Source organism: Anabrus simplex, chromosome 1 (genome assembly GCF_040414725.1).
Source record: "Anabrus simplex isolate iqAnaSimp1 chromosome 1, ASM4041472v1, whole genome shotgun sequence".
NCBI lineage: Eukaryota > Metazoa > Arthropoda > Insecta > Orthoptera > Tettigoniidae > Anabrus > Anabrus simplex.
The window spans coordinates 633,082,765-633,097,976 of record NC_090265.1 but is presented as its reverse complement, the minus strand read 5'-3'; the positions used below and the strand labels follow the sequence as shown (position 1 = coordinate 633,097,976).

At 37.6% G+C, this 15,212-nt stretch overlaps 1 protein-coding gene across 1 annotated transcript in view; it reads left to right on the top strand.

Annotated features, from left to right (window-relative positions):
* Baldspot (elongation of very long chain fatty acids protein baldspot) overlaps positions 1-9,169 on the top strand; it is a 30,835-nt gene extending 21,666 nt beyond the window's left edge. The window contains exon 2 of the mRNA XM_067135716.2: positions 52-9,169. Within this exon, the coding sequence (XP_066991817.1) occupies positions 52-604 (553 nt within the window). The 3' untranslated portion in view covers positions 605-9,169. The remainder of the gene's footprint in view (positions 1-51) is intronic.
* Positions 9,170-15,212: the final 6,043 nt, after the last annotated feature.

The following is a 15,212-nucleotide window of genomic DNA, read 5'->3' as shown; positions in this document are numbered from 1 at the left end:
ATTCTTAAGTTTAACTGAATATTGGATCTTACGTATGTTTTTCTTCTTCAGTTTCATCGAACAGGACCGTGTGTCAGGATTCTGGACATGGATGTTTGTACTGTCAAAACTTCCAGAGTTGGGCGATACAGTCTTCATTGTGCTGCGGAAGCAGCCATTAATATTTCTTCATTGGTATCATCACATTACAGTTCTGTTGTATTCGTGGTACTCGTACACAGAGTACACAGCATCAGCACGTTGGTTTATCGTCATGAACTACTGTGTACATTCCATAATGTATATGTATTATGCTCTGCGCTCCATGGGCTACTCCCCACCTCGTGCGTTTGCTATGCTTATCACCACATGTCAGCTAACACAGATGATCATTGGCTGTGCTGTTAATATATGGGCCCATCAGATTTTAGAAAGTGGTCAGCAAGAATGTCACATTTCGCGTACTAATATTAAATTATCTATTGCCATGTACTTTAGTTACTTCGTTCTTTTTGCTAGATTCTTTTACAAGGCATACTTTGCCAATGGTAAAAAGTCTAAGAGTGTAACTACTAATGGAATAACATCCACGAAGTATGTTGGTGTTAAAGCCAAAATTCACTGAATAAAAGGTATTTGTACCTTTTGAAGTCTTATGGTTTAGCTTAAGGCTATCTTATTATTCCTTTAAGAGGAATGAAATGCATTAGTGTTGAGGCTATCCATAAATTATTTGAATATCGTGAGTCCAATTCTGGGTAGAAAGTACTGACTTGCAATAATTTACTACTATTAAATCCCATTTATGATTTGGATTGTATTTCAGTCCTGCCAACTACATTTGGAATTAATTTGCATTTTATATAGTCACCTTAGCACCTAGGTACATGGCTTGTTCAATATTTCCTAACCACTTTTGTTCTGTTTTTTTATTACAAGAAATACTGATCTCATAGTTTTGCTCTTGGCTGTTTATGTGCTATGAAGTTCACAGGGGTCATCAAGTGGGTTCACTGTTAGTTTTTAGATTTGCTAAGATTTTCATTCTTTTTCAAGCATTTATGTTCAACTGATAAGGGTTTTTAAAAAATTTGTTAGTGATATGTTATTCCATATTTTAGTAACAGACAGTATAAATAAAGAAAGGAAAAGCTATGTGTGGGTTAGCTATCACTGTTGAAAGTTTTTCCAGAATTAAGGAAAAGGTCTTTTTACTGGTACCTTTTAAATAGATTATTTTTAAAAGTCAGAATCTTGATTGTAAATCATATTTTGACCTCTGTATTAGAATATGTCACAGCATACTGTTGGCATAATGTATAGAATAAGAAGTGTGAGCTCTGCACGAGTTACAGTGGTCCACCACTCAGATGGTGCTGCTAACAATCGAGACCTAGTGTGATGAATAGTGGCAGGCATAACAACTGCTAACTACATAAGAAATAGATATATAGGACTCATTCTTATGGAAGGCCAGTATCTGGACCATTTGTTTGATTTGACAGATATCTTTGCTTTCATCAGAGTAGATAATGCATTCATCAGAGTAGATAATTCCCTTCTTACCTCTTTTGTGCAGAAAAATAATAATCTGCATTTCAAGTAGCAGAATACAAGTTTGGGTAGTAAAACAAATAGATGATCTTCACAGTATGTGAATTGTGACAAGTTCACTGTAATTACATTTAAATCATCCAAACACTCCTACATTTACTTTTGAGGATTCCAGTGATGTTCGAGAAGCACATTTATTTAATCATCTCAGAGGATGTTTTGCCACATAATTTAAGTTTCAAGTAATTCTGATTCTTTAAACAATGATGTATAGGAATTGATGAATTTTATGAGTTAGAGTAGAGATCCCTCATAAATTTTCAAATGTTTTGCTACCTTTTAAAACCTCTGAATTAACACTCCATAAAATTTTATCCCATTAGCGATAGATCTGAAATGCCAATCAAACATCCATTTGTTGGAATAAATTAGGGTACAAATAATGATAATTATTAAAAACATTCAAGCTTTTTAGGCCTTTCATGAAATACATTTCATGTTAAAAGCCTGTATTGACAGTAATTGATCAAATATTAAATCTTTTTTGAGAGAGATGTCCACCTTAATTCAGTATCTAGATTCAAGGAAGGGGATGTTCCACTTGATCAATTCCAGCATGGTATTGTAAGGTGGACATCTCAAAAATATTCAATTTTTAGGCCTTTTCAATCGTGAAGTTACCAGCATTTTATCCCAATGTGCCGGCCCCTCGGTGTGGGGGTAGTATGCTTGCCTCTTACCCGGAGGCCCTGGGTTCGATTCCCGGCCAGGTCAGGGATTTTTACCTGCACCTGAGGGCTAGTTTGAGGTCCACTCAGCCTATGTGATTACAATTGAGGAGCTATCTGACGGTGAGATGGCAGCCCCGGTCTATAAAGCCAAGAATAACGGCCAAGAGGATTCTTCGTGCTGACCACACGACAACTCTTAATCTGCAGGCCTTCGGGATGAGCAGCGGTCGCTTGGTAGGCCATAGCCCTTCGGGGCTGTTGCGCCATGGGGTTTGGGTTTGGTTTGGTTTGCCCCAGTGTAGCATTGGGCTCATCAGTTGGAAAGATCTTGAATATTTTTAAAATTTGCAGTCGAAAAAATTAAAATTATGGTTTTCTTCTGGGAATTTAATTTTTGAAGTTGTTATTATACTAGGTTGAGATATTTCACATTCGTAAACTTTCCTATAAAATGAGTTATAGCAATCATCATTGCAATATACCTACATTTTATCATTAAAATGATTCACTACACATTTAAATATGTGTTGCATCTGAAAATGCGCACAGTCTTTTACTTCAGTCAGCTGGATTTCGTATAGAGCACTTTAGGTTTTAATATGTTACCGGGTATTCCTAAGAATTTCAATAACTTATTAGACTGGCTACAAACTGATATGAACCCATTAATTCTAACATCATATTGTTCTAGTTGTATGATAACTTGGATGAGAAATTTCCTGATTATGGTACCAGGATTAGTGTTCCAGTTATGGGTTGTATCCAGTTATAAAAATAAGAGAACAGACATGAAAGGTAGAGTACAATGTGCAAACTGATCCTTGCTCTCCTCAGGAGTAAAATTTCCCAAATCGATGAAGCCACCCACTTTCAGAAAATTAGAATTAAATTGAACTTCTGCCCAATGTTTAACTTAATTGAAATTCAGATTCATTCATTCTCCTCATTTTTGCTAAAAAGAACTGTGCTATGACAGCAGTAGCATGATAATTTATGCCATAAGGCATTTAAGAACCTTTACCAATTTTCATAAGTGAGCCTCAGAAGACATTATTTAAGCAGTTTGTTTGGGAGAATTTGTTTTTAAGAGTAGCAGATCGAAAAGAAACTCGTTAGTCATTACTATATCTTATTTTATTTTTTAGTTGGCATTTCTTTGAATTTGTATAGACTACAATTGTCTGGTTTTCGCTGGGAGGAGGCAAACTGTTTTGTTTAAGTGAAGTTAATGTTTAATTTTACATCCAAGATATATTTTTTCAAGTAAATATATTCTAGCTTAAATCTGTTGATCAAATTGCTATAACAAAGCAATTATTTTTCTAGCATTTATGACATCAGGGGTATCTTCAGCTCCCAAGCTTATGAGTCCATCACCAACACATTTTGGTTAGGGCCTTATTATTGAAAGAAACATTTGTCCACAGGGATTCTCTTTCGATGAAAGAGTTAGGTCTCTTAACAGTCTTTGGAAAAGATTTGGGCCGATTAGGATAGATATGGGGGACTGCTTCTGCCTTTAATTTCTACCTCTGTCTTTGAGCCTCTACTCTTTCATCATTTATCAAAAGCATCTACTTTTACAAAGAAGTTATCGGAAAAATTAATATCCCTTGTAAAATAATCAGGAGTCTGTTTCCTGGCCTTTCTAGGGATAGACTTCTTCCATTTTGAAAAAGCATTGCTGTCTAGGTGGTCTAAAGAAATGTCTACGTGAGGAAGATCGGTCCTTAAATATGTGGGCTGGATGCAGTATCTAGCTTTCCCACTTCGCTCTCTTCACACACAATTTATTTTGCACATAATGCTCCCTAAGTAGTTAAGCAATAAGGTGGCAACTACACTGTCTCAACGTTTTCACATTGACGGTGAATAGCAGAACAGTTGGCGATCATTATGGAAACTTGAGATAACCATGCACACTTGTATAGTTGGGGACAAAACATGACGGCCTCAGTTCCTAGAAGCGAGCTGGAAGCCAATAGTCAATCACACCCTGCACCCTGCTGAGTTAACGAGTTCTAAGTGATCCTTGTTTGTTTTGGAGAGGCTGCCAAACCACTTTCTTCTTCACACTCTGTAGTATTTATCCTTTTATTGTGTAGAGTGCAGTAGCCGATTTAGCAACTCTGGCTGCTGTAGAGGTAGTAAATCCTATAAGTCACTAATAGACACTGAGCTGCCGCTGGAAAGTAGTGGTGTGAGGCGAGGTTGTCATGATTTGTCCCAAACTATAATACTAGCATACTGCCATCTCAGAGGACCGTGCTGGGTGGGGCCACAACTCTTTTCAGTTTGCTTATGGGTGGAACTGGAGCTCACACTTTTTCTTCAGCTTTTATACGTTATGCTTTTGGTAATTGAACTGTTGTGTTATGAACATTATGAAATATTTAGCTACAAACCAAATAGAACAAAAAAACTTTTTTTTCTTCAATACAACAAATGAACATGCCATCCCATTATCTATGGTGGAATAGGTACCTGTCTGAAATATGAACCACTTAACATAAAATACGTTTATGTAGTCATAGTTTGACAAAACTATTATTACTTTTACCTGCAACTATTGTTTCATAAAGGCAGGGATTTTTTATTTTATTTTTTTCATGATTTAATTTCTTGATGTACATTTCATTGGTGTGCCTAATGTAAATTTACATTGATAGTTAGAATTTTTAATGATAACTTATTTTACAGGTCAGTTGGAACATAACATTCCACTGTGCATTTTTGTATACATTTCTTACCATCTTGTCAATGTATTGTTTATTTTTATATCTAACCAGCTGAACTGGTTCATATATAAAAAAAATCCATTGCACAATTATTTTCCTTAAGAGTTGTTTGCTTATAGCTGGTTGGCATTTGCTGTAAATTCTCCAATGATTATTTTGGTTACCTTCAACCAGGAATTAAATGTTTGCACGTTTATCTGCAACTATTCATACACTGTGTTTAAAGAAATAATAATAATTTTATGGATGGCCATGACATGTTTAATGTTTCAATATTACTATGAGATTGCCACAGTGACAAGTTAATTATTCAAAGTTCAAGAAATATTTAACAAGCCTTGTTTATTTGATAGAGAGGATGCCATTTTTGTAGAGCAGTATTTTAGGTTGTGATTGTTTTCACATTTTTTTTTTTTTTTTTTTTGTCTGTGAAACTGGGTGGTAATTGTATAGCCTGGTTATATTTTTATCATAAAATGTTTTGTACTACAGAATGTTATGAACAAATTGTAATTTATTATTCCTATCTGTTGATGCTTCCTATAATTGTGTACATGTTTGTGCGCACAAGTTTACCTCATGTTAGTCTCGTTAATTATGTGAAGTCTATTGTGTGGTATGTTTTTTTGTGACCAGTACATAGGTGTACTTGCCTGTTAAGATAACTTCTTGCCAGACGCCTATGCCTCTTGAGTTGTGATTGAACATTGTCACATATGTTTCTTTTACACAATTTGACAAACCTTATTACACTGAAATTTCATTTTAAATCTATAATTATTACATACCATGCTCCTCAGGTAGCATGTTTGAGTTAGGCTTATAATTCCTGATGTAGCTGTGGGATCAGAATAGAAAAGCTTTAAGTCAGTGATAGTGGGTATGGCATCAGAATAATTAGCAATATGATAGTATTATTTGATTTGCTCTCTTTTCCTTTGTTTATTCTTCTGGAGGAGCACTTTTGATGTGATTGTTAAGGTGCTAATCAGACCCAGCCAGTGACTAGAAACTGTGCTAGATAATAATAATTGACGAGGTTATAATAAGTACTTTTCATGTTTTGGCAGCGTGGATATGATAAGTTTTTGGACTGTTCAGAATATTAATAGAATTTCAAACTGGACTTGGCTTAGACAGCACATTGGAAATAAAATTATTTGTGTTCATATAGATTGGCTGTGATCATATAATAAACTTGTCTAAGTTTCCTTATTGAATTTTGTTTTTGGCATATCTGATTGCTTGTTGATAGAAGTATATAGAACTACTACTTCATCTCCATTTCAGTCAATTTAAATGTCTTATTCTAGAATTGAAACATGTGATTGAGAGGTACCTACTGACACAAAATATATTTTATTTTTTTAGATAAAATGCTTAAAGCCAGTTAAATTTTACTTCACATTCCATTGTTTAAGTTTTAGAAAAAGCCAAAGTCTTATGGTTAATATCTAGTTTTCTGTATTGTGCTATGTTTTGTAGTAATTATTTCTGCTGTGCAGAACGGTCCAGTTTATAGCATTCGATGCCATTGTAGAAACTTTCATACAGTGGGAGGTTTATAGAAGAAAAAGAAAGGATGTTGGTGGAAAATCTAATTTTCTAAGTTTTGGACCAATATAGACTAACTTACAGCGAGTGCTTTTTGTTGTGATGTTCGGTGTACAAATTTGATTAGCTATCGTCTTTTAACATAACTCCATTATTGCCTACCGCACATTTCCTGTAGAACATAAGATTTCTATTCTTCACATCACTAGCTTTAAGATCAGTTGGGAACTGCTTGTACATTACATCAAACATTGTGTGTTCAAAGTTGAGAAATTTGTGGACAGTTTGTGATAATGTAGATATTGAAAGCTTGCAAAATATTTCACAACTGGCACTTCACTCTCCTGATCTGAGAGATTATTCCTCAGTATTCAGTTGTTTCCCTAATATCACAGAGCTGGAGCTAGTTAGTACTGCATTTAGTGAAGACACAGCTTCAAAAGCTGAAACTCGCCTACTACATTACTCTGATGCCTGTCGTGTACTGATAGATGCTACCTTGGAGTATGCTCCTTATTTGGAAAGACTCGCACATCTGTGCATATACGACTATCATCTTACTGATGAAGTATCAGACACCTCCAGCTAATGCCAGAGTTGATACATCTTGACTTGTACAAGTGTGCTTTAGTGAGTACAGCATGCATAAAATTGATATGTGGATTTAGTTAGAAGTGCTATAAACACAGCAATACACACAGGTTGTCATTAGCACAATAAGAAATACAGTACTCGGTATCTGCAGAAAATCCTGCTTCTTTGAATAAGCTATAAGATCCTATTAAATGTCAGATTATCACCCAATATATGTAAAGTTGTTCAAGGTTAGGACATGAATCATTGATTAGTTGAATGAGAGTACTGTCCGCAGTGACAGATACTAGATTGGGAGCTCGCAACTGGGGTGAAATTTTCAACATTTTTATAACTTGCTTGCTGCTGGCACATGGCTTGTACATAATATAATTCCATATACGGTACCTTTCTGCAAGAACACCTGCTGCCACCAAATGCACTCAAACTATGACTTTGCTAAGTCCTCATAAGAGAGATAGGAGAATATCTTCACTGCATCTCTGGGCAAACTGTCAGCACCAATATTCATCCTGACCCTTGGCATTGCAGAATTATTTCAACAGAAATTGGCATTGCAGAATTATTTAAACAGAAAATATGCTTGGCTAAGTAAAGAATATGTGCATGCCAGTACAGCCAATGTAACAGTTTTTACAGAACTGGATACATCTAATGGCTTCTGGCAGATCCCTTTGGACCCCAATAGCTATAAACTCACAACATTTTTATAATGTGCTTATTGGTGGCACACGACTCGTACATAACGTACATATCCGAGTATTGTGATCATGTGTAGTAGGTTTAGTCTTGTGGGTGTCGGGTTATGTGGAGTATGCAATAGGAGAGAGATGTTAAAAAGACGATAGCTCATTAATGCCTTACACCTAACATTACAGTTCTTGATTTAGAAGTGTTAAGGAAAACAGATGCGCCTTAAGTGTACTATCCTGAGCAGTCATTCTGGGGGATAGCATTGCTACTTTTCTGTTTTCTTTATGCTTCCTTGGTTAAAGGTTGACTTGGAACATTGTTCTTCCTGATGGACTGTCTGCATTGCTGTACTTCATTTTAGTATGATCTCCTATCTTATTTTGTCTCTGTGTGAGGCAAACTTTGTCATCGAAATTGCTTTATGTTAGTAGACTACTTGATGAAAGTGAGAACATTAGAGAACATTGCTGCCATTTAGTTACCTGTACTATATGGAATTTTCTGTGAATAATAGAATATTAGAATGGCAGTAAATTGATTCAGATTACAATAAATATTATTCTATGTTAATGTCTTCATATTGGAGATCATTAGCTAGTTGTTGTATGTAACTTTGCCTTGCTGGAATATAACCAGCAAGGCTGTGGATTTGTGAGTACAATAAAAATATGCACAGGATATTCCTATTAAACTTCTACTTAACTTACTTCATGGAATTCACACATACACTGAATTAATCTGCAGTGCAGTGTGCAATATTTTTTAAAAAATGCTTAATTTTTCTCCTTTTAGTTTGTTGAATATTTAATTAGATTTATCAGGCAAAGAAAAGTAAGTCTGCCTTTGTTGAGGTATGGGTGAAATTCAGCACACGTATTTATTCATCCATACTTTGAATGTCTTTCAAATGATGGACAAGATTTTAACATTTGCTTCAGTGGGTGTATTGTTAGTATTCACTGATTTGCAAAACAAAATGCCAAATATGTTGATACTGCTATGCTTTATATGCAAATACTGCTTGAGGTGTTGATTGTTCAAAGACCAAACTGTGTTTCTAAAGAAGGTTAATTTTTCTGTGAAAATATATCTGTTTTGTATCTTTTGTTGTTCTAAAACATTTCACCATTATGCATATTTAATAATCATGAGCATGCTCATTTCAGGTCATTGTGTGTTTTATATTAATTATACAGTTATTACTTCAACATTTAGATATTTGAACAAGAAATGAGTTTGGTCTTTGAATGTAATGATTGTTTCTCATGTCCAGAGATGTTCCATAGTTTGCAGTTTCATATCAAAGAATAAATAATGTTCAAAGCATTTTTATGTATTGCTTCTTTCCTATACCTCATCATCCTTATTAGTAACTTGAAGATTTAGGTATAAGTTATGATATTTGTTATTTTTCCATGAAGCTCCTGCATAAACATTGCCTAGCCAGTAATGAAAAGGATATGTGATATTTTCATGTCATATAAGCCTAATGCATCGTCACTTTCAGTTTTTCCATGTTATCTTTATAGTTCATTTATAATACTTGCTTTTGCCAGATTTTATGTTTTATGATGCACTTTGCTTTCCTGTTTGTTATGGAGCATTGGACTAAAAGTGTTCCATTTCAGTATATCGGTTTTTTTTACTTCCATTTAATCCCTCATTCCTCATATGCCATAGTCTTCAATATCTTTGTGCTCCTTGTGGATTCCAATCTAGTCTTGATTCCTTTTTTAGAGTATGTTCAAATCATCCTTTTTGTATTTGAACTACAATTAGCTTCTGCTTTGTAGTTTCCCACTGATCCTTGTTGAACAATATGTCTGACCACTGCATATTAAAAAATACAGCACTAGAGGTTTCACAGGTGCAATAGTGATCTGCTTGAAAATTTGTGTTAAATTTTCAGTTTTGTTTAATAGTCAGACTCCTTGGCTGAATGGTCAGCGTTGAGGCCTTCGGTTCAGAGGATCCCGGGTTCGATTCCCGGCCGGGTCGGGGATTTTAATCGCATGCAATTAATTCTTCTGGCTCAGGGACTGGTTGTTTGTGCTTGTCCCAACACTCCTCTTCATATTCACACACTACACTACCAACCACCACAGAAACACGCAATAGTGATTGCATCCTTCCGGCTATAAAGACAGGGCCAAATCCGCATGTGCGGCACAGTTCGCACTCGCGACCCCGCAAGGCGTGGGAAAAGCGGTAGTTGTAGTACCACCGGTAGTAGTACAGTTTTGTTTAATATTTAGACTGATGCTTTCACAGCGTGTATTGATAGACACGATCATGTAACTTTGGGGCTTTGGTCATGTCGAGAAAACAAGCAAACATTCTTTACGTTTCGTAGAACTTCGCTCTGCGTATTCTGAAGAGAAAACACCTGTGTCCATGAGGAAAACTTTTCTTTATTTAGAAACGACCTTTCTTTTATGATAACAATGAAACTATTTATATAAAAATTTGAGGAACCTATTACGCAGTTTTTGAATTTCTGAAAATCTATAGCAAATAAAGGGAGATTGAACACACAGTATTGACAATCTGCTTTTCTCCGTGAAAAAGTCATCAGATATCTCTCGGTCTTTTCTTTTATATTATTGGTTTCATGGGCGCCCGCAGGATCTTTTCCAGGGGGGGGGGGCACATTAACAATTTTCTTGAACATAAAACCAATATAACGTCAGCAACATTAAATTGTTTACAGAAATTTCCAGTTATAACAAATGCTAGATGACTGTCAGTAAGTTCAGTTTATAAAATAACCTGGTATGATATTAAACAATTGAACATCAACATTTTTAGAATTCCAGCGGGGGGGCAAGTGCCCCCCTTGCCCCCCCCCCCCTTGCGGGCGCCCATGATTGGTTTCATGTCTATAACCTGTACCCATCCTAGAAGTGATTTTCTGTACTTGCTATATTTGATGTGCAGACAAATGCTGGGATAACTTGTAGGTCTATACATTGCATACACATTATGCACTACACCGTTTATCGGATTTCACAATCAGCTAGTTCTATCAGTGGATGTGGTCTCTTGAAGTTTGCAACTCAAATAAGTGTTTAGTAAGTAGTCTTTTCCGCACATGCGATCTTGAGCTGTGTTTTACCAGTTTACTCCGGCGATCTTTCGGATGTCCTTATCCCATCGATATGGTAGCCTTTCTCTTGGTCTCTCTTTCTTGAGCTCCAATCAAGAACAACCATCGTCCTTTCTTCGGGCTACATGCACTGCCCACTGCAGTTTCACGGTTGACACTCTGATGATGCCACTAACATTTGTAACTGCTCCTATATCATCAGCCCTCTTTCTATCCTTTCTTGTAAATCCGAGCATAGACTTAGTTACCCTAATTACGTTTGATCATTCGTAGTTCAGGCAGTAGCGCACCGGCCTCTCCCCGTTGGGTTCCGTGGTTCAAATCCCGGTCACTACATGTGAGATTTGTGCTGGATAAAGCGGTGGCGGGACAGGTTTTACTCCGGATACTCCAGTTTTCTGTCATCTTTCATTCCAACTACTGTCCAATATAATTTCATCTGTCAGTCATCAATAATTGCCCCAGACGAGTCCGACGGGCTTCGGCAGCCGGAACAGTTTCTATCCTAGTCGGTAAATGGGGGCTTCATTTATTCCATTCCTAACCCGGTCGAATGACAGGAAACAGGCTGTGGATTTTCAGTTTCATCTCCCTGGGTAACGGTTGTCTTGACAGTCCAAAGCTCTTGTTGACCTGTGCCTACCACGAGGTAGAGTTTGAGTTTGCTTTAAAAAAATTGACATGCAAACTAACTTTTTTTGTGCATTTTAAATATGCCATCTATGCTGCTCTCTATTTCCTGCTGAATCAGAATAGTAATTGTGTAATTACATCATTCAATTTAAAAATCAGGCAAAGGATAGTTTGATACTATATCTGGTCAATTCTATTTTATGGTGTAGAAACGTGGACCATCAAGCGTGCCTCACACGTTAGGGAGCTTTTGAGATGTGGACACTGGAGAATACGGAAGATAAAAAGTTTTTTGTCGTCGTAGTACAACCTGTCTGTGCACATTCTCTTAGTATGTTACCTCCTTAGAAAGGCTACAGTATTTTGAATACGTATATGCTAGTTAATTGTTTCCGGAAGGATTATAGTGTAATTTGCACCATAAGCTCATTCCGTGTCATGACAAGGATTTCGTGCGCTAGTTAGGATTCATGGAAAACAAGTGTCGATTGTTTTGAGAGTTCACTACCCCACTTGGAATAAACCAAGCCTTATCAAAGAACATTTTAGCTGTGAGTCAATATACTGCAGAATCCAATTACAGAGAAGAGGAGTATCTGCTCAAAAGGTGCTATTTTCCACTACAAAAACGAATTTAGTATTTCGTCCACATGATTTACAGTAGTTGAATACTATCGAATGCCGTGAGCATTCCTGACCAGAAAGATGTAATTCCTTAGCAGGTTCACCGTACCCGATCATGGGTAGCCTACTTCCCATGTGCCTTTTATTATAAGCTTTTTGCGTTTTCCTACAACTTACTTAGCGCCTCTGTAACACAAACTCTTCAGATGTGGGTCATTTTTTTTCCTTCAGTCCTTGCACTGCACTGATGTGTTTTTGAACGGTTTCAGTTTAATTATTCGAACAGATGTTGAATCACCCGACTGAGGTTTCTGAGATCTCATTGTGTAAATCTGCATAGGTTTCGTCTAACTTCTCCGAAATAATTCAGCGCTACTGCAATTTCTTATCGGTAAATGCCCCCGTTTCCTATACTTTCTTTACTAGCTTATGAACAGAGATTATGTTCGGAACTTGAGCACTTGGGAATTTACGTGCGAATTTCTTTTTTACAATTTGTTTTACGTCGCATCGACACAGATAGGTCTTATGGCGACGGTGGGATAGGAAAGTCCTAGGAGTGGAAAGGAAGCAGCCGTGGCCTTAAGGTACAGCCCCAGCCCAACTTTTGCCTGGTGTGAAAATGGGAAACCACGGAAAACCATCTTCAGGGCTCCCGACTGTGGGGCTCGAACCCACTATCTCCCGGTTGCAAGCTCACAGCTGTGCGGCCCCAACAGCACGGCTAACTTGCCCGATCGAATTTATTTCGCATCAATACAATTCGCATTACAATAATGCATATAATTGCCGGTACACTACACCAAAGTAAAGCTCTATTGATATTGCTGAACTACTACTAAAATGTTCTCATTCCATCCCCTGATATGGGTATGGCGGGTCTCCTACAGCGTACCGCCCTCCCTCCCTCTGGCCAGGAGTTGGGTTGCGGTGATTTGAGAGGGGAGCGGTCGTGGCCTATGACAGGAAATGTCCTGGCGTTCGCCTTAGTGAAGAAGATGGAAAACCATTCTCAGGACATCCGTCGGTAGGACCAGTCCACCGCCTCCCGAATGCAGACCTAAAGCCGCGGTTACCGTTAGCCGAACCTACTCTGCTTGGTGTTATATTGCTCAAAGAATTCAATAATGTGCTGTACTTGTTATTGGTTATGACTAGTAATAATACTCGATATGTCCGGCTCCTTGGCTGAAAGGTCAACGTAGTGCTCCTCTCTTCAAAGGGCCCCGGGTTCGATTTCCAGACGAGTCGGAGATTTTAACCTTAAATAGTAAATTCCCCTGGCTCGGGGACTGGATGGGTGTACTGTCTCTAACATCCCTGCGACTCATTCAACACTCTCCTTCACTGTAATAACACTCACGTCAGTCCCCTATACACCGCAGATCCCGCCCACACTCGCCTTACAATAGCTGCACCAGACTAATTATTATTATTATTATTATTATTATTATTATTATTATTATTATTATTATTATCCGACTCGTTGGCTGAACGGTCAGCGTACTGGCCTTCATCACAGAGGGTCCCGGGTTCGATTCCCGGCCGGGTCGGGGATTTTAACCTTAATTGGTTAATTCCAATGGCACGGGGGCTGGGTGTATGTGTTCTCTTCATCTTTTCACCCTCATCATGACGCGCAGGTTGCCTACGGGAGTCAAATACAAAGACCTGCACCTGGCGAGCCGAACACGTTCTGGGATATCCCGGCACTAAAAGCCATACGCCATTTTATTATTATTATTATTATTATTATTATTATTATCGATATCGGGCACGACACATCTAATACAAATGGTTCTTGTTCTGAACAAATTCAGTAGTGAGGATAAAATATCGGCAGTTTAGCACGTGGCTGCATCCCAGCGGGCTGTCGTGAACTAGGGATGGGCAATGATCTCCCTCGAAACTGGCGTACGTTTCGATCCTGTTTTGCGATCTTTGCGACGTCCCGGTAACTACCGCGGTTATTGTGTGAAATAACGTCGCCATATGAAAACAATCATAACCCGTACGCCGAAAAATGTTGTCAAAACGCGCTGCTTGAGTTCTGAACTGTTCTTCAACGAAATATAACAATGTGCAATGTTTTGAATGGCTGATTATGTTTAGAAATCTTGACTAAATATTACAAAAAGTGTAACATTAGACACAGTAGGCCTACCTCGAAGCATGCAAACCAAACAAATTATATGTTCTATTCGTGTAAATCGTCAAGGTGTTATATTGCGCTCTATTCAAATTCTGCTCACAGGTAGCTGAGCTAGTGTACATTCCAGAAGTGAAAACCTTATGTACCTAGATTAATAGTTAATGAGTTTATTTAACGCTGAAAGTTGTGAAAATACGTATGGATTTCACACATTCACCTCTTGGAATTCCGTGTCCGAAAGGAGAGAATACACGCTGTTATGAAGATACAACTCGTGCTTTTACACTAGTGCATATTCACTCATTGTTATGCAGAATTACCTGCCATAATGCATTGCTCATCGGCTAATACTTTTCTCCCGATCGAACCCACCCAACGCTCCATCTGTATGAGACACCTTACCTCGGCCGCTCGCTACTACGCGGTGCGTCTCCGCATATATTTTCATCACTTTCAATCTATATAAATAAAATTGTAGGGGGTCCGCTGTCTGTAATTTCTTATGTTTTGCCAATATTTCAGATATTTATCCGTTTTAGGTCAACTCAAGACCGAATCGGTGGTTTTTACTTTTCGTGTCTGTTTGTCTGTCTGTTTGTCTGTTTGTCTGTTCCACCATCATGACGAAACGGCTGGATAGATCTCAACCAAACTTCATATTTAGAGTATACGCATCCCGGGGAAGGTTTCGATATGCATATCATTTTAAAATCTTTGAATAGACAGGGGGTTTATAGGAAAACCAGAATGGTTTTTCCACCATCACGTCTAAACGGCTGGATAGATCTCAACCAAACTTCATATTTAGAGTATACTCATCCCAGGGAAGGTTTCGATATGCATATCATTTTAAA